The sequence below is a fragment of the Nipponia nippon genome, unplaced genomic scaffold (assembly GCF_047370975.1).
Source record: "Nipponia nippon isolate SJK-2023a ecotype South Korea unplaced genomic scaffold, ASM4737097v1 scaffold_1, whole genome shotgun sequence".
NCBI lineage: Eukaryota > Metazoa > Chordata > Aves > Pelecaniformes > Threskiornithidae > Nipponia > Nipponia nippon.
In genome coordinates, this window is record NW_028262290.1 from 95,000,687 (window position 1) to 95,020,911 (window position 20,225).

Genomic DNA, 20,225 nt, shown 5'->3' on the forward strand with positions numbered 1-20,225 from the left:
ACCTACAGCTGAGTATAATAAACAGCGCTAGTAGTCAAGCAAAAAGATAGATGCCTGGTCTGGTGCAAAGACAGATCGCGAAACTCACCTGCCACACTAGAAGTTAACTTCAGTGCTGAGGACCCTTTCCAGCTCCTACTGGAATCCAATGCAAACTTCTATTGAGTTGAACAGGGATTAAATAAATTCCCAAGATTTTTAAAACTATGAAATTCAGTCATGTAAATATTGCAAGTATAAGGTAAAACATTTCCTTCATGCATCAATGACTTAAAACCAACTTTTAAACTATTTGGCTTTTTATTTCTCCCAAACGGTAGAGACTATTGAAAAACAAGAATTTGAACCTTACAAAGTCCCACCGTGGAGCACTATTGCGTCCAGACAGACCATAGTCCCACCTGGCTAAAAAACTGCTGAAGATAGGAATCTCTTTTATCCGTCAGATGTGTTCTGTTTTGAGATAATATTAGACACATCAGGTTTGTTTGGTTTTTTTAAGCACTTGGACAGAAAAACCAGGTTCTCCTGTAAATGTTGGCAAGTTTCTTCAAAGACAATTAAGCATTTTCAAAGTACCTCAAAACCTACAGCTTATCATATAAAAAAAGTGAAAGTTACTGAATAAAATAATTCAGCAACGGACAGTTTCAGGTAGTCCCCAAAATGAATCAGTGGGCCAACAGGCAGATGTGGACTATGAAGAATAGTGTTTTCAAATGATCTTCAGCATAAAAATACCTGTATCATTCTAAAAGAGGAGCACATTTTCAGTGTTAGTATTTAGAAGCTTTCCAAAGAATCAGGAGCACACATCCCAGAAGATTTTGGAAATACTGCCTTTATTTTCCAGTGAATATCCAACTTGCAACACTTGCATCATTGCTTAAGAGCCCTCAAATTGACGAAATACTAAAATCTACAGCTCCAGTGCACAGTTAATTAGATCTTTAAATCTTAATAAAAATTATCAGTGCAAAAATAAAAAAGAATTCAGTATGCAGTTAAATGCATTTTGTTATAAAGATATTTGGGCTTTGAGCACATATACATCAAATCATCTGGTAAGAGAGAAGCCATTTTCAGTCTGTGCTCAAAACAATCAAACTATTCCACACCCAATTCTAAAGACAGGCAGGAACTAACTTTATCTTTTTAAATGAAAGTCTGAGCTTAGTTACAACATTCATCATGGGTACATAAGCAGAAAAATATTACAGAGGTCACCTTCTATTCAAATAGGGGTTGTTCTAAAAGAGGCTTTCCTATTTTTCATGTGTGGGATACTTTTGAGACATCTATGTTTTTTCCATCCGCAACAGAGAATTAACAACATTCCAGCGTGCCCCAGTGTCGGCAAATCCTCTTTTCAGTCCAGATACACGATGATGATTGATGAAGCTGTTGGGCCTACAGTAGCGGGCAGAGCAGCTTGGCAGGAATTCAGTGTTATTGAAAGAAATCTCAAATACTTATTCCATCTCCTCTACTAACTTTAATCACACTATCAACATGCTGCCAGGAACGGAGCCTTGACACCAAGCCATAAACTTACACAAGCAACCATTGTTGGCATATTACTATTGCAATACAGGTAAAGGGTAAATTCTATTTATTTTTACCTGTTTCCATTCTATATTGGACACCAGCTAAATTATGGAAAGATATTTCCTGTACTAACGGTTAGCTTGCAGCAAATTTCATTAAGGTACTATGTCTCATTCTGCTTGGTTAATGAACTGATTAAGTTAACTTCTTCAGTTACACTGCTGTTAACTGCAAGTTTTAAATAAAAGAAAGCAATACAGGAGCTTCATGCACCCTGTAAGAGTAAGAGCTAGTAAGAAAGCAGATCAGTACTACAGGCATTTTACCACCAATCTGCCATTTGTTATGCTGATAAACAAAGAAAAATCTTTCCTCAATTGATTTATAAAATTCTGACAAGCTTATCCTAAGTAAACCAACGGCATGTCAAATATTTAAGGTAAATACTGTGCTTAGCTACAAAGCTAATACAAAGACCGATATGCTTCTCATGATTACTTTTGAGCTTGTTTTGGCTTTGCTTCGAACAGTAAAGCTTAAAAAGAGAGGCCCGAGACCTTTACAGGGAGAGAAAAGAAATTGTTGTCCAAGCTCACGTAGCCATTTTTACGTTACCAAAACCATTTAAATCCCAGCTTTGCTTCGTAATACTGAACATACAACCCAAAAGTTGGAGTTACAACTGGATTTAAAACTCTGTTGACATCTTTCATTGCTAAAGCTTCAAAGTAAAGTATTCTGTAAAACAAGTTGGTTTTCCTGAAATCTATGAACGGGTTTTATGGTTTTCCCAGTGAGTTCTCAGCTAACTATGGCTGGAACCTATTACGCCTACTTTTTGGGAAAGGGCTGTGGCTGCGCACTGGGATAGTTAGTATTACATTAGTCTCTGTTTTCCCAAACGATACGATACTCTCTGCAGATGGGAGAGAATTTCAGTTCGCAACTCCCTGAGCTGATGTTGTCACACAATGCAATTTCCAGTTCCACCTTCCAACAAACGAAGAAATACTGGCATTCTACCCGCCCTGAACAAAACAAGCAGAGATAGGCACTTAAGTTAAAAGTATGCAAACCCCTTCTTCCCATACCAAACCTGTAGAGGACATTCTCCTTTTTTCTTATGTGTTTCAGTTTTCCAAAAGACTCTCAATTTAAGTCAGAAGCAACCGAGTATTGGCACAAACCCAGCATTATTAAAAAAGAAAGGTCTTAAAAAGAAACATATTTGGCCAGTTCCTTCTCCATCTCAGAATACTGCTCTTTGAGGCGCTCCATAGCTTTTCTGTGCTCTTCATCCACTTCTGCTCGTTTGTTTTGTTGCTCTTTCATGAATTCCTCCCAGTGGGCTACGCGCTTCTCTTCACGAGCCATCAGCTTGTCCGCCTGAAGCTGAGAGGAGGAAAATTAAAAGTCTTAACAATCATTCCCAGATTAAATCAGAGGGTTTAATGAGATCTACGTAATGTTAAGAGTATCAGAGAAACTAGGCTTTTACTTCGGTAGAAGAAAGTGAAACTAGCAAGAAAACATAGGAAAAGGTGAAACTAAAGAGAAAACACTTCTTTTTATAAAGTATAGTCAATCCAAAACAAACGGTAAAATGTCTATGATACTATTAACGTGATGGCATTAGCAACAATAGCTTTTCTATGCTACAGTCTGGTGAAAATTAAATAAATGGAAAGACACTTTAAAGTTACTAGTTCGCCTAGTTCGCTTCTGTCAATTTCTAAAGATTGTACTTGTTGCATTATTTGCTCCTCTGACTACCGACAATGTTAGAAGTACTGTAAGCAGCTGATATAAATCTGTATTATCTCACAAAGATTTTCTTTTAAAATGAACTTCTGATTTTGGGAACGTGGTATTTGGTGCTTTCAGCCCCTTAGTTACGGAAGAAAAAAAAAATATTAGGAAATGGACATGCTTCTTTTTCCCCCTTGTCTTTTTTTCTTCTTTTCTCGTCTTCACACAGAAAGAAGCTGCCTACAGATACAAACAGACTCAGGGAGTCCACTGTTCTGAACGTACCTAAAAGAGAAATAATTTAAATAAAATGCATCTAATTTTCAATTTAGTGGTCTTAAAGAACCGAGAATCTGCATCTAGTAGAGCAAGCACAGGCAGGTCTGTGTTATACATGATACAAACCAAAAATGCTCTGGAAGCATTACCATAGCTGATGTATGAGGAAAATTCTAGGCCCACTATATTTCATATTTGTGAATGCTAGACAGAATAAATCTTAGAAAATTACATATGTCCATTATTTAGATATATATGTATTACTAGAGCTTAAAGGATACACTTCAACAGTCAAGACAACATTTGAGGTTTTATGTCAGATACGTGTAAATAGAACGCTTCTATGTTTCACAACAAATTATGATGGTTAATGAAACATGCATAAATTACATCAGCCAATCCTTCAACATATTGCTCCTCTTTTCTTGACATTTGCTACTTTCCCCTTGAATGTCTCATTTGTTGAAACAAAAGTATTTTTTACATTCTTGAATACATTTTTAAAACTAGAAACGAACCACGTTTCTATTTTACCACAATGCTTACGTTCAGCATAGTCATCAGATACTAGTCTTGATGAAAACACAAAGAGGAAAGAGTGAAATAGAATATAACAACATGGATATTCAATGTTTTTAAATTGGCAGTTTGTGTTTCTGCTTTAGCCAGCTAGCTCTCACTGTGATTAATGTCTTCCTTTATAAATAAATTATTTTTCCTCTTATACTTTCACACTGCTTGGCTTCTTGTAAGTCTGATTCCTTTCACTCTCTTATCTTGAAAAAAACCAAACCAAACCAAACCCCCATAAATCTAGCTATCTAGAAAAAGATACATACATCTAATATGCACGTCAAAATGAGATGTACTTCTGCGGATTGCTTGCATGCAGTATTAAGAGTCTGGCGTCCTTACATTATAAATGCTGAAGTCACAGTAAATATAGGCAGTTGTTGTTATATTTGCTCCATCCCTCAGCAAAAAAGAAGATTCAACCTTCTTTTATTTTCTTCTTTTTCCTTTTCAATCTATTAGCAATGATTATTTTTTATGTACAGTACTTCTGTGTAGGAATAAATACTATCATACAGCTTCAATAGACATCTGGCATTTTTGTCAATTAAAGGCAATGGGAACCTATTTATGCATTCTGCAACACACTCACTCTACGTGTTGTTCTTTAAGATCACACATCATGGGTTAAATACACCATTTTTGCTATGCAGCATGTTATATACCTTGTACCAACACTATGCCAAGATTCATTTTGTTTGTGACAGATGCAATATCAGCTACTAACAGACTAGTGTACAGTACTAGTCTGACCCATACACTACTTCATATTCAACAGGTTTTGAAACTGTCAGTGCATCACACACTCACTGACAGGATTACACAGCACCTACCCAAACCACACTTCAGCTAGACTAACCCATGCTCCTCACAACATGAATAGCTTGCAAGGAACATGAAACTCATGTTGCTACTTGCTATTTTCATTTTCCACTGCACCATTTCTACCCAAGGATATAAAATGATTTACCTGGTAAAACAACTGAAGACATTTATAGAACATGAGATAGCTAAGTTTAGTTTATCAAAAATCTGTGGTCTAAAAAACCTCTTGCCTTCCCTTGCTCAATCAGTCTTTAGCTTGTTCTGGCACAAGAGAAGCGACATTGTGAAATAAAGGGATATTAGCAGCCAGGCTATGTACATTGCCTAATCTATGCCTAAATAAAAATTTAAACAGTTGAGTACTGAGAAGCAATTGCTGTAAGTGCTTATTCTTTAAATATATAAAGACAAGCAGCATTCTACTGAAATAATAACTAATTTTATAGAGTAAGATTTATGTTGGAAATAAAGTAACTCCATATAATTGCAATTTACAACTTTAACATTGCACATTTAAACTCATGCTGAGTAGCAAGGAGCACGTGAACATCATTTAAGAGGAGCAATCTTTGAAATACGTACCTTCTCTTGCTAAATATGAACTGAAAATTGAAACAAAAAGTTAAGGCTCTAGGTATCTCCTACAGCTTGCTGACACAAGTATGACAACAGTAAGAAGAATAATCGATCTCTACAGATCTGTATCGCCGCAGTGATGCTGATATACACAAAACTCCAATAATTCTTTTACAAGTTAAAAACAAGTTATCACAAATATAATAATTGTTAGTAATTCACACTCCAGCTTTTGCATGTTCTCAGAAATTTTGCATTCAGGAAAGGTTTAACAGCATTCTGAGCAACCTCAAATATGTTACCATGTCTCAGTGGTTTAGGTTTTAAAAAAAATTCATTCCTAATAGAAAAAACATATTGTAGCGAATTATTGGTCCTCCAAAATTGTAATCTGTACATACAAGGTAAAAAAGCCAGCCATATATGGAGTAGCCCACATTTTGAGATGTTAGAGATATATGATAAAATACCTTTTTACCTAAAAAAATCTAATTCACATATCCCAACTCACAAGACAGTCTTGGTATTAAAAAGCTACAGAATATTCCAGGATCAATCTCTACAGTTTCCCTAACCTGATGTATTTCCTGGGCAAGTGAGAAGAGAGAACTGAAAACCTTTTGCATCTACCAGGCATCTACCCTGATGGTGGAGACCTATTTCCAATTCCTTATACATTGAATAATTAAGTTCTAGATAATTGATGCCAATAACTGTCCTCAATATTAGAACAGTTTATTATTCTTACATGCTTTTTTAGTAAGTTGTTTCAAAAGAATAGACACCCTTTATCTGCTTGGTTATTGTGTAGATTGAAAAGAGTAACACCGTCATTTCTATATATACATACATATATTTATAAATCTGAATTCATCAAGTCAATGACACATGTCAAAGATCTTAACTCCCAAGTCAAACAATAATCCAAAGACCTTCAGTAGCTCAGCCCCTGTAGGCGACATATGACATATCAAGAGACATATTATGGAGCAGATCATCTTGAGTGCCATCACACGGCACGTATCGGACAACCAGGTGATCAGGCCCAGTCAGCATCCGTTTATGAAAGGCAGGTCCTGCTTGACTGACCTGATCTCCTTCTGTGACAAGGTGACCCGCTTAGTGGGTGAGGGGAAGGCTGTGGATGTTGTCTACCTGGACCTTAGTAAGGCCTTTGACACCATTTCCCACAGCATTCTCCTGCAGAAACTGGCTGCTCATGGCTTGGACGGGCATGTTCTTCGCTGGGTAAAAAAATGGCTGGATGGCTGGGCCCAAAGAGTGGTGGTGAATGGAGTTAAATCCAGTTGGTGGCCAGTCACAAGTGGTGTTCCCCAGGCCTCAGCACTGGGCCCAGTTCTGTTTAATATCTTCATCAATGATCTGGACGAGGGGATCGAGTGCACCCTCACTTAAGTTTGCAGATGACACCAAGTTGGGTGGGAGTGTTGATCTGCTGGAGGGTAGGAAGGCTCTACAGAGGGACCTGGACAGGCTGGATCAATGGGCCAAGGCCAACTGTATGAGCTTCAACAAGGCTCAGTGCTGGGTCCTGCCCTTGGGTCACAACAACCCCATGCAACGCTACAGGCTTGGGGAAGAGTGGCTGGGGAGCTGCCTGGAGGAAAAGGACCTGGGGGTGTTGGTTGACAGCTGGCTGAATGTGAGCCAGCAGTGTGCCCAGCTGGCCAAGGCAGCCAACAGCATCCTGGCTTGTATCAGGAATAGCGTGGCCAGCAGGACTAGGGAAGTGATCGTCCACCTGCACTCGGCACTGGTGAGGCTGCACCTCGAGTACTGTGTTCAGTTTTGGGCCCCTCACTACAAGAAGGACATGGAGGTGCTGGAGCGTGTCCAGAGAAGGGAAACAAAGCTGGTGAAGGGTCTGGAGCACAAGTCTTAGGAGGGGCAACTGAGGGAGCTGGCGTTGTTTAGCCTGGAGAAGAGGAGGCTGAGGGGAGACCTTATTGCTCTCTACAACTACCTGAAAGGAGGTTGTAGTAAGGTGGGGGTTGGTCTCTTCTCCCAAGTAACAAGCAATAGGACAAGAGGAAATGGCTTCAAGTTGCACCAAGGGAGGTTTAGATCGGATATTAGGAAAAATTTCTTCACCAAAAGGGTAGTCAGGCACTGGCACAGGCTGCCCAGGGAAGTGGTTGAGTCCCTGTCCCTGGAGGTATTTAAAAGAGGTGTAGATGATGTGCTTAGGGACATGGTTTAGTGGTGGACTTGGCAGTGCTAGGTTAACCATTGAAGTCAATGATCTTAAAGGTCTTTTCCAACCTAAACGATCCTATGATTCTAAGAACTTGAAATTGCCTTCGCATATTGATGCTCAGTTAGGAAGCAGTTTCACCCTATCACAGAACACAAAGATATAATATGCATTCTGAATAAATATATGTTCGTATTTCAGGAAGGCAGAAGAATGGGTTTTTCTGAAGCCCAGAAAGCACTTGCAGTAGTAATAAATAACTTCTGATCTGTTAAAACTAATATTTTTTTTACTGTCATAAAGAAGAAAATAATGTCTGCATGTTTGAAAATGCAGGTATAGTTGCATGATGAAGTAATCAGTTTTTCTCCTTTCTTAAAAAAAGAAAATATATATTTGGAAGAATAGTAATTCAGCGTTAATTTTCATTACTTTTAAACTTGTAACTTTGGAAGACCGACCCAACTATGTAAAAGCTAAATTGAAATAAATTCTGGCCCATGCACAGTCAGCAAAACACTTAAAATGAAATAAGATTAACAGAACTCCCAGATTGCTGAAAACTACTAATTACAAATTTTGGATTGCTGGTACCGATTCAAAACCCAGAAACAGACACCTTGATTTTTAGGTTTCATTCTTTTGTTTCCAGGGCTGCCAACTGGAGAAACTGTAACTTGTAAACTAACAAAATATCACAAAGAACAGCACATACAAACATGAAAATCAGTACACTTTCATAGAACAGCTTTTCAAAATATAGTCTAATTTTAATTCCTACCCTTTGTCATTTAAAATGACTGCTAAACCAACCAAACAAAAATCTGTAAAATAACTGTAGTCTAAACTTACAAAAAAAAAAAAAGACTACCAACCAAATCGAACTGATTGATTAAGTCTGCCCCTTAAGTCAGACCTAATTATAAATTAGAAAACAGCACCTAATAAGCCCAGCATGGCCACCTCAGAAAACAAATAAAGCTCCACTGTTCTCTTCCAGTCAAGAAGTGTCAATGAAATTGCTTTGATATTTAATTGTATAAACATGCCAGTGCACGATAACAAGACAGAAGCCAATACTATGATACCACGTTCAGGCTTCAGAACAACACATTTTGTTCTTGTGTAAAACCTCATGACCTTTGTAAAATGGGAAAATTGCTGTATGAACTAAAGCATGCAGACAGATGTACCTGAGCCAAGAGGAAGCCTTACCTAATTCATGATATTGTATGGTATTGGTACACTATTTAGCCAGGAACCAGAAAACAGAGTTTTAATAATTAGCTACAAATTGTGATGTTTTAAGCATTAGACAATACAACATTTCCCACCATGTTGTAGGTTTCTATTTGAACCAAAGGATCGTTTAACTGGCAGCAACAGTACATTAGGCTTTTACTATCCGTGTTTCTGACTGGCACTTACTGTCATCTACGGCACAGAAAAAACCATTTTTACCCCACCTTAAAAGAATCTACAAAGCAGTACAAATGGTATTTCTCCATGGCTGTTAATTTGGCAAAATTTTGATAGATTTGTTTGTTTGTTTAATCAGAGAATCATCTCCTCACACCCAAACACCCACAGAACTCCAGCTCTATCCTCCTCTAAAGTTTCCAGCTCCAGACCACGCTGACACAGCTTTGTCCTGTTTTTGATTGCTGGTTATCCATTCTGTCAGCAATTCCTCTTCTCCAAACAGTATTTCAGCTGTTCGGCTATAAGTTACTTCAGTCGCCCAACAGAACATAAGCCATAGCAAGCCGTTAAACTTTACTTTTCACACATAACCTGAATACTTGTCCTCAATTTCTGTCTTTCAGTATAACTTTATAAATACAACGGTTTGGGAAACTCAAACTAAGCTTAGAATCTGTTCTATGTTTGTAACAATGCCAACTACTTTTATGAGTAATTTTTTGTAAGATATTTAGACATCGCTAAACTTGGAAGATTTTCAGCTTTCATGTGCATATAAAAAGTTGAAAACAGTTTTGAGTTAAAGTTTCATAATTTGGTTCAGATATAAACCAAAGCTTGTCTAAATTACAAACATAGTTTCTGCCTTATTAATTCCTGTTATGGGAATTCCCTTTGGTGTGTTAGCAAATTTACATATTTTGGCAGTGACGTCTTTCATATTTCTTTTATATCAACACCTAAGTTCAGACATTAGTTATTTGGAAAAAAATCTGATCTGATTATGAAACCATTTTTTCACTCAATAGTGCATACGGCTTGAACTTGAAAGACAGTAAAGCCTTCTTGTATACAGTACTGACTCATATAAGTCAGTTGTATTTATTGCTATCCTTGTTTTACTGTCATTGGTTATGCAAAAAATTAACATTTGTAAAAGCATCAAATTTTTCAGCAAACTTTGTTTATAGTATTACTTGGTCTATTTTTGCTGAAATTAAAACACACAACCAAAAACCAAAAACACATCGAAAAAACCCAAACCAAAAAACCCACCATTTGAGGGAGACACAGGCTTTGAGAAATGTTACCATACTAGTTCATGCTACAAGCAATTAAGAGGTAAGACCATCACGGGAAGTGTCAGGTAGCTTCCAGTATAAGCCTGTACCCTTCTACATAAAAATATTTAAAATAAAAAGAAAAAAATAAGAACATAGTACACAAAAACAGGTTTACAAAATTTCTTGAAGTCTTCACTAGTTTCTCCCACAAGCTTAGAGTAATCCACAGCTTGAACTACTAACGAAATATTACTGATCTGGATGGGAAGACTACGCAATGAGACAGGGGATTCCATGAACGCTTCTTTCAGTGACACTCCTGTAATCACAAATTACTTTATACCCTAAGTGAGAATGTGGTAGGGACAACATAATTTCCCTTTTGTTACTTGACTGATACCAGTAGCTGAAAGGAACTGCAAAAAAAGATACTTAGTAAAGCAAATAATCTTAAAATTCATTCTATTCAGCAGAAATTGAATTTCACTAACATGAATCACCTGATATTAGATCTTACCAAAACCCCATTATTTTTTCAGAATCATGATTTCAGAAAGAAAAATAAGGAAAAAGAATTTCTCCTCAAGTAGATGAACTACAGTGACACCTTTTATCTATAATTTTAAAAAGTTACCTACCTGTCACTACTCACATTTGGAAAGTTTCGAGCCAAAAAGTCTTACTATACAAGCTTAAAGAAACACTACAAATCCTGAATAGCTACTAGTATTGCTCCACTGAACATAACAAAAATTGAGTGGAAATACACAATTAATATTTTAAAAAAGAACAGCTACCATTCGTATTAAGTGACTGTTCATTTTATAACTTATAAAATTTTTTATTAAAGCTTTACTTCAAGCAAGCAGCAGCAGAACTATAAGAATTTCCTACTTAAGCTCTCCACCAATACCTACACTAGTGTTAGACAAAAGCAAACTTTGTCAGGGTCCAGCAGTGTGCTATTTGCACAGTACTGGTATTCAACTGCAACTGGACTGCCCATCTTCATCAATTAAAAAAGAAAGAAAACCATGACTATCAGCTTACATAAATCAACGCACAGCCTGTTTTGTGTGATGGCCACAGAAATGTCTTCAGTTTTTGTGAACTAAATTATTATAAATAACATTTTGCAAGTAAAAAGATAACACAGGAACACAATCATGAATGAGTAATGGGAAAACATGAAACTAATTTCTTGTATAATTTTCCAAATTTTAGATTCAGAGCACATGTATTTCAAATGTAGCCAACTGAAAAGGTTCCAATGATTCGCATGTTCCTATAATATAGCCCTTCATTAAATAACCTATCCACAAGTGAAAAACACACTTCCTTTTCAACAAGCAATATATATAATATGGTCAATGTTCTCAGCTAACTAGGAAAGATTTACATTTCCATTCTGGTAGGTTAGTAGGTGTTTTTTGTTCCACAGAAAATTAATTATTTTTTTATATTTAAGCTTTCCTTGTATGTGACAAATATTATAGTCTGAGCTAGGAAGGAAAATAAAGCAAAGGAAATAAAAAAAAATAGTTTCCATACATCAGGAGATTGTAGGAAGAGCTAGTGATCCATTAACTCTGCAGTCCTAGAACATATATGCCACCACAGTTTGCATTTTATAAATGCAGAAATCACTCCAAAAGAAGTTTTACTGTAAGTATATAAAGCATATAAAAATATGTCCTATACTGAAGGCATGTAGACTTGCTGTAGAAGCACAAGACTCTTACTTAGGTCACATTATAAAAATCTATCCATCCATCCTTTACCTTCCTCTCTTCGTGCTCCCTCTCTTGGAGTCTATGGATCATATCGTTGGCAGCTTGCACTGAAATAACAAATTGCAGTAGATCAGTCTGCTGTTCTAAATCAAAGAGAAACTCACCTGAAAGGAATTTAAAAGACATGAGGCTGTTGCCAGTCAAAGATTATATTCCACTGTGTCACTTTGCACAAAAAAGATCTGTCAGTACTTGCAGAAAATGCTTTACATTGATAACTGTATGTAGGCATATCACCAAGTTCACTCCTTCCACGTTCTAGAAGCTAAAAGAGAAAGACAGCTAGGTCCTCTTGTGTCCATATTCTTTAGTGTTGCTGACGAGCTAGAGTGCACTACTCAGTACCTCAGAAGACATGAAAAAAACTCTCAAGTCAGCAAGTAAAAACAGGTGACCAAGTTCTATGGTTTAGGTTTTTTTTTTTTTCTTATTTGTTCCCCATCAAATGTAGAAAGTGATTTAGTATGAACGATCTACATGGAGAACATCTTTATGCTGGAGCCAGCCTCTTCTCTCATGAGACAAAGCCTAGAAAAACTTGTAAATGGAAATAGGAACTGTATTTCTGTGCAGTATTTTTTCCTAACTTATTTAACACTTAATTAATGCAGAATTAAATAAATTAATTTCCCGAAAGCAGTCATTTCTCCCACTAACACATCCTAGTATCGAGAAATACCTTACTTATCATATTCTTAAAGCAGGTGACTTCTCACACCAGGAGGCCTGATCCTGCCCCCCGAGGACTGCCAGTTACAGAACAGGCTCACTGCCCTCCTAGCTGATGAGAAGCTGGGAGCACCATGAATTGGAGCATCTGGTGGCTGAGCCTGAGCCACTCAGGACCATTAGAAGACAGTGGCAATTGATAGTTGTAGCAGACTCCCTACGGCAGGGGACGGAGGCTCCCCACCTGTCGATATGATTTGTCATCTGGGGAGGTTTGCCTCTTGCCAGGAGCTCACATTTGGGATGTTGTAGAGAGGCTACTGAGGCTTGCACTATTCCCCCTGCTGCTCTTCCATGTAGACACCAGTGGTACTGCAGGGGTGACCTAAGAGCTATCAGGAGTGACTACAGGGATCCTGGGACAGCAAAGGCATGGGGTTCCAGGTAATGTTCTCCTCAACCTTCCTGGAGAGGATGCATGGATCGATGGATCTTTGGGGTTAACAGCTGTTTGCACAGTTGGTGTTGGCAGCAGGGTTTCAGTTTCTACAACCATGAGACCCATTCTGAGCATCAAGAGCTGCTTGGAAGAGATGGGATCCACCTGACTAAACAGGGCAAAAGTACCTTTGCTAACAGGCTGGCCAACCTGGTAGGGACAGCTTTGAAGTAGAAATGACAGGTGAGGGAGTGATTCCTCAAAAAAGAAGTAAAGAAGCTGAGGATAGGGTAGGCAAACCAAGGGTCTCGGATGATGGTAACAGAATGGACATAGCATCCTTTTCAAGGATCACCTCCTCCAAGCTCAAGAAAAGTCCATCCCAACAAGTAGGAAATCAAGCAAAGGTGGCAGGAGGCCTGCATGGATGAGCAAGGAGCTCCTAACTGAATTCAGACTTAAAAAGGAAGTGTATAAGGAGGTGGAAGCAGGGGCAGGTGACCCAGGAGGAGTAGAGTTGCTGTCTGATCATGCAGGGACAGGGTTAGGAAAGCCGAGGTGGATCCAGAATTGAATCTGGCAAGGGATGCAAAGGGCAACAAGTAAGGATTCTACAAGTATGTAAACAGCAAAAGAAAAACCAGGCAAAATGCAGGCCCTCTGCTGAATGGGGCAGGGAGCTGGTGACAAAGAACATGGAAAAGGCCAAGGTACTCAATGCCTTCTTTGCCTTACTCTTTACTATTAAGACCAGCCTTCAGGAACCCCAGGCCCCTGAGATGAGAGGAAAGTCTGGAGCAGACAACTTACCCTTAGTGTAGGAGGACCAGCTTAGGGAGCACTTAAACAAACTGGAAATATTTGAGTCCACAGTGCCTGACAGGTTGCGTCCATGAGGGCTGAGGGGAGCTGGCTGATGTCACTGCGAGGCCACTCTCTCTCTCTTTGAAAAGTCACTGCAACTGGGAAAGGTTCCTGAAGACTGGACTCCTATCTTCAAGAAGAAAGAGCTGGAGAACTACTGGCCAGTCAGCCCACCTCAATCGTGGCAAAGGTGAGGGGAAAAAATTCTCCTGGAAGCATTTCCGAACACATGAAGGAGAAGGTGGTGATTGGGAGTAGTCAGCATGAATTCATGAATGGGAACTCATCCTTAACTGACCCGACAGTCTTCTACAACACAGCGACTAGCTTGGCAGATGAGGGGAAAGCAGGCAATGTTGTTTACCTCAGCTTCAGTAAGGCTTTTGACACGTCTCCCGTAACATCCTCATAGACAAACTAACAAAGTATGGGTTAGGTAAGCGGACAGTGAGGTGGATTGAAAACTGGCTGAACAGCCAGGTCTAGAGTCTGTGATCAGCAGCACAAAGTCAAGTTGGAGGCAAGTCACTAGTGGTTTACCCCAGAGGTCAGCACTGCAGCTGATACTGTTTAACATCTTCATCAGTGACCGAGATGCTGGAGCAGAGTGCACCCTCAGCAAGTTTGCAGATGATAAAAAACCAGAAGGAGTGGCTGACAGATCATATGGTTGTGCTGCCATTCAGGGAGACCTTCGGCAACTGGAGAATTGGGCTGAGAGGAATCTCATGAAGTTCAACATGGGGAAATGACAAGTCCTGCATCTGGGGAGGAATAACCCCAGGCAGCAATACACACTGAGGACCAACAACACAACCTTGCAGCAAAAAACAAAGGCCGGCAGCATCCTGAGCTGCATTAGGAAAAGCACTGCCAACAGGTCAAGGGAGGTGATCCCTCCCCTCTGCTCAGCACTGGTGAGGCCACACCTGTGGTAGTCTGTCCACTTCTGGGCTTCCCAGTAAACAAGAGATGCACTGGCAAGTCCAGCACATGGCCACGACGACGATTAAGGGACCGGAGCATCTTTCATATGAGGAAAGGCTGAGAGAGCTGGGACTGTTCAGCCTGGAGAAAAGGCGGCCCAGGAAGGATCTCATCAACGTGATTAAATATCTGATTGAAGGGAATGAAGATGAGGGAGCCAGACTCTTCTCTATGGTGCTCACTGCCAGGAGAAGAGGCAGTAGGCACAAAGTGAAACACGTGAGATTCCATCTGAACACAAGAAAACGCTTTTTTCCTGTGAGGGTGGTCCAACACTGGCACAGGTTGCCCAGAGAGGTTGTAGAGTCTCCATCTGTAGAGATATTCAAAACCCAACTGGACACAGCCCTGGGCGACTCGCTCTAGCTGCCCCTGCTTGAGCAGGGACATTGGACAAAATGACCTCCAGAGGTCCCTTTCCACCTCAACCATTCTGTGATTCTATTACTAATGATGTATTGCACAGCTGACCATTAGAAAGTCAGGGAGTAGTATCAAAGTTTCACTCCATTTAGAAGGTGTTAGAACATACGCCTTATTTCCATGACTAAATTTTAAGTTTCAAATATTATCCTGGAATTGTTTTGTGTGTATAACACCATCTACCATTTGTTATTATTTATGTGGCATCTGACATATGCAGACATCATATGAAATTAAATGCTTATACAACATGATATACAGAAAATATAACAAAATCCACACTGGCATGTTTCACCTGCATACATTTGGCAGCTAAAGCTATATAGCCACTCTCCCCTGAAATATCTTTTTGAGAAGCTATCCTGCTGAATGAGTAAGAAAAAAAAAGATACTGAAAAATGAGTGCAACAAATCTTAAACTCTTAAAAGCTGAGTAATAAAAAATATATTAGATGGTTATAACTAAGAAACTAGGATTAGCATACAAATATTATTAACTACTACCCTACTTGTGATTAAAGATAATAATAATAACAACAACAACAACAACAATAATAATAATAATAATAGCACATTTCATAGCTATACACCAGCAAGTTCTGTTTTAAATCACAGGGGACAGTATTATGCTCTTGTGTGGGAAAAGTAAGAAACTTGAAGGTCACACCACAGTATGCTTGCAGCAAACCAGAAAACCAGAATTTTGTCCATGGCTTTAGCCAACACAGAGCACTATCCTAAGTGAGTTGTAAAAGATTGAGCTGAAACAGCTTCTACTTAAGTCAACAAAAAGCTTTAATGTAACCTTAGCAAGAGCTGTGTTGGCTGGACCAATAAATAGCAAAAAATGTCGCTGCTGTTTCCCTTTTAATATTTCATAGAAATGAGAACAAAGCACATGAACAGTAGAAAATTTGTCTAAGGATGGTAATTTTTCCACAGATCATATTCTGAACTCAAACTATTTATATTATTCCTCAAAACGATACAACAAGAAAAATAAGAAGCAACTTGCTTACATCTCTTGAATGCTTCATTCAGATTGTCATGCATTGCCTGCTCACACTTAGGAAGAACGTGTTCATTTGTTTCAAAGATTGCATTCTTTAGATTTTCAAGTACTCGTAGTTCTCGGAGGCCACGTTTTTCCTGCCAGAAGAATTGAAAGAAAATGAATGGCTAACAAGGAACTCCACTTTCCAAAATAAGATGGTTTCCCAATTGATAAACTAATAGCTTTACCTCAAAGACTACAGCACTGTTTATTAAAGTGTTACTCTACTTATTTAGCACAATTGATAAAATAAGTTTTGTGAAAAGAGAGAGTAAAGCTCCATTCTTCACACTAAAATACAGAAATGCTTTGAATGATGCTTCTGGTCCTGTGTGAAAAGTTTGTATTTACTAATAAAAACATTGTGCGGAAAAATGTGTTGTTTTGTATAGGTAATTTAGCGCATATCAAAAACAACAGAGAGAAACAGAGCTTGAAAGCACTCCATTTTTATAACTCAGTTGTTACAGAGAAATAACATAGCATTGATTCTGCTTGCTTGATGTCTGACCTTCCAGATTTAGCATGGTATGGGGTTAGAACAATGCAAGTAAAATTGCTTTTACTGAAGCAAAGCAATGAAGTCAAGACTAAATGATAACATAACACAGCTGACTAAAGAGGCACCCCTTCTTCTGGCTCACTGCTGATCATTATTAATTACAAGAACAAGCTCTTGCTTTATTGTTTACATTAAAAAAGAAAAAAATCTATTTTTCTGAAGCCACAGCACCACTTCCATTCTGAATTTCACCTGCAATTTCCTTTAGACAGTGAAAAGTATTCTAGAATCTGCTCCAGCCTGCCACCTTCCTCCTTTTTCCCCCCTCTTCAGGGTAATGAGTTGCACACAAGCATTCCTGTACTGAAAGCTGTTAATCATAAAGCAATTCTAAACAATAAAAAAATACTGCATCACATGAAGTGGGCCATTGGATCATCACACTTTAAACCTTCAGAAACTGAGGCAAAACCAAGTCAAGTCACTTAACTAAACAGGCTCCAGACTTCCTGAATGCAAAGCTACTTTCTTTACATGCTTGATGCTAATCCTTGAAAGAAAAAGCGTATGTCCTACTACTACCAAAAAAATATCTGATATCTCAAAGTTAGAAACAAGTGTAATTTTTGGAAGAAATTCTAAGTTGCAAAAATGTAAACAATCCTCTGCTTTGCTATTTCCCTGCTAAAAGTATAAATCAGAAATTAATTTTCAAGCAAAGACCTAAGAATATAGGAAATTTGTCTGAGAAACAGAATGAGACTTTGAGTGCAATGAAATATATGAATTTAGTTATAATTTTATAATTGAGTTGAAAATTTTCCTTCCTATGAAAAGCCACTTAAAATTATTTACTGTATCCTATCCTATTTAGGGAAGGCAAAGAAAGAAAACATTCCTTATGACTCTCAAGCCCATACACTACAGATCTAGCAAGAGTTTAGTTCACGTACTTATATTGCTAGACCAGCATGGGGACAAATTAGACCTGGTTGAATATTACCTACAATCTGGATGGGGAAAGACACTTCAATGTTTTTTTTTTTTTTTAAAAAAAAACAGCTCTGCACACTAGAATTTTGAGGTATAACTATATTTTCAGGAGTAATTTTAAGATTTTAAATCCCACGTTCTTTAAGAATGAAAATCTACTCTTAGAAATAGCCTTTTGTTGGCACATGATTCAACTTTTCTAAATTTTTGCTGCCATCTGGTGGAAACCGTATTACACTTTCCAAGCAAAGTTGTACATACACACTTTTACACCTTCAGTACTTTAGCCTTATTTGCAGCCAATCAGACAACAGTCATTCAGTTTTTAATGATTTTCTTACTTTGCATAAAATGTTGCTCTTCCAGTAATATTACTTTCTTTCCCAGAACAATTACAACTGTGCCAGCTGAATCCAGCTGAAGCACAAACTGGTTTCTTAATCAGATGTAATCCTGTACTGGCCAACAACAGTTCCCTTGAACCAACTAGACTTCTCTAAGATGTTAGGACTACATTATTCTCCTACATCAATATTCCTGCCAGTCTTTCACAGGAAAAATATTTATGCCCTTTTCAAAACTTTTTTAAATAAAAAGACGTAAATTACTGCCTCGTTTACTAAAGATGCAGACATATACTATAAGTGCGTTAGTCATTTTGGGCAAGAAACGCACATCAAGTCTTTCTAAAGGAAATTACATACATATTATAATCTCTAAAACGATGCTAAGATTGCTTAAAGTCTCAGACTGTGAAGTTTACAGCACCCAATAAGATAAAAATACTTACTTCAAATTCTTTAACAAAGTAGCGTATTTCTCCCTGAATTACTGGTCTGTGATCCAGTAGTCTTGAATAGATTTCCCCAACATCTAGAAGATTAATGAAAGTCAGTTTTTTAATTTTTGTCTCACACTCCATACTAGGCTACGCAACACAAGGTAGCACACCATACTTCAATGCAAGAGGCACGACTGCTCACCGAATACATACAAAATCAAAAGAGCACCAGAATAATATTGGCTATCCTATCTATTCAGCAAACCACCAACTTAGATAAAATGCGATGAATCGATATTCCAGGGGCGACAGACACCTTTCTGTGAGGGTGAACGTTCCCCTGTCTCTCTCAGCACCCTCTGTTTCACTCCTCCTCCTCAGTACAGCTTCCCTATCTGACTGTTAACGGCAGTGAAAATTTGATGCATGGCAGAACTAAAGGCTGCAGCTCAACAGAGATTCACAGCTTAAGATGTGGGAGTTTTCTGCAGCGAGAGACAAGAGGAAAGCTGACTCCAAAGGAAAACTGTTAGCCCTTTCTTGTATGCCAGGGCCAAAGACTTGAAACTTCCTCTTGAAGAAGAGTATTTACAACAGATACATGTATCAGAAATAGGCTTGGCTGTCATATGGAAAAAAAGCCCATTAAATTGAAAAGCACTCTGATAGCATAGCATTTAAAGACTATTTCAAGAAATAGACAGAGTAGTTCCAACAAGCCCTTGAAACTGATACTGAACAGGCACTGCCATCTAAAGGAACAGTCCTACTTTTCCTCCTGTCCCCAGCTGTTTATTCCTACTTGTAGCTCTCCCTCTGTACTGCACCCAGGTGCATTTGTTCAACACCCTGAATCCTGCCACTTTCAAAAAAAATAAAAGCAGCGTAGAACGATTGTTTCAAATTTGGGGAATGACCTAATTCCAGCAAACAAAGCATAGGCTAAACCACTGCCAAGTTCAAACGCTGCTGTGTACAGATTAACCAGGCCAAAACCACGGGTGCTTGGGTGAACACGACAAAAGTAAGAGCTCCCCAGAAAACTCAATGCCAGCGGCAAGGCCTCCCTGGCACTCCAGCTTCCCCAGGTGAAGCCACACAGCTGTCCCAGTTTCAAACGCCAAGAGATGAAAGCCAGTCAAGCCTCCCGGCTGCCCGACTTCAAACCTCGGGACGTTTCACGGCACCGCAGCGGGCTGGGAAGCGGCTGAGGGGATTGCTCACGCACGGCTCCACCCTAACGGCCCCCCTAACGGCCCCAGCCCGCCCGCCCGCGCTCGGCCACCACAGGGACCCGGTACCGAGCTGGGCCGCCCCCGCTCCTCACCCTTTATGATGGGCTGGATCGGGGACCCGGCCGCCAGCGCCTCCCGCTTCCTGTCGCTGGGCAGCGGGGCCGCCCCGCTCCGCCTGGGGGAGGCGGGGACACCCCCGCTCATGGCGCTCGGCGCCCCGCTCCGGCGGCGGCG

At 39.1% G+C, this 20,225-nt stretch overlaps 1 protein-coding gene across 3 annotated transcripts; it reads right to left on the bottom strand.

The window, feature by feature from the left end:
- Positions 1–820: 820 nt before the first annotated feature.
- On the bottom strand, positions 821–20,219 carry BLOC1S5 (biogenesis of lysosomal organelles complex 1 subunit 5). Of its 3 annotated transcripts, none has more exons than XM_087763096.1 (5): positions 20,084–20,219; positions 18,766–18,848; positions 16,446–16,575; positions 12,033–12,091; positions 821–2,940 (listed from the first exon to the last, which is right to left on the bottom strand). In XM_087763096.1, the coding sequence occupies exons 1-5, from the start codon at positions 20,193–20,195 to the stop codon at positions 2,761–2,763; spliced, it is 564 nt and encodes a 187-aa protein (XP_087619222.1). In that variant the 5' UTR covers positions 20,196–20,219; the 3' UTR covers positions 821–2,760. The 3 variants fall into 3 exon arrangements, with proteins under 3 accessions (XP_087619222.1, XP_087619214.1, XP_087619228.1); XM_087763088.1 differs by having other exon boundaries at positions 12,033–12,148; XM_087763102.1 differs by having other exon boundaries at positions 2,807–2,940; positions 11,994–12,148.
- Positions 20,220–20,225: the final 6 nt, after the last annotated feature.

Excerpts from the sequence above, each read along its gene's own strand:
- BLOC1S5 (XM_087763088.1), bottom strand. The coding sequence starts at position 20,195 with ATGAGCGGGGGTGTCCCCGCCTCCCCCAGGCGGAGCGGGGCGGCCCCG. Across the intron at positions 18,849-20,083 it reads GATCCAGCCCATCATAAAGG|ATGTTGGGGAAATCTATTCA; the intron begins GTGAGGAGCGGG and ends TTAATCTTCTAG. Across the intron at positions 2,941-12,032 it reads GGGAGCACGAAGAGAGGAAG|CTTCAGGCGGACAAGCTGAT; the intron begins GTAAAGGATGGA and ends TCCTCCTCTCAG.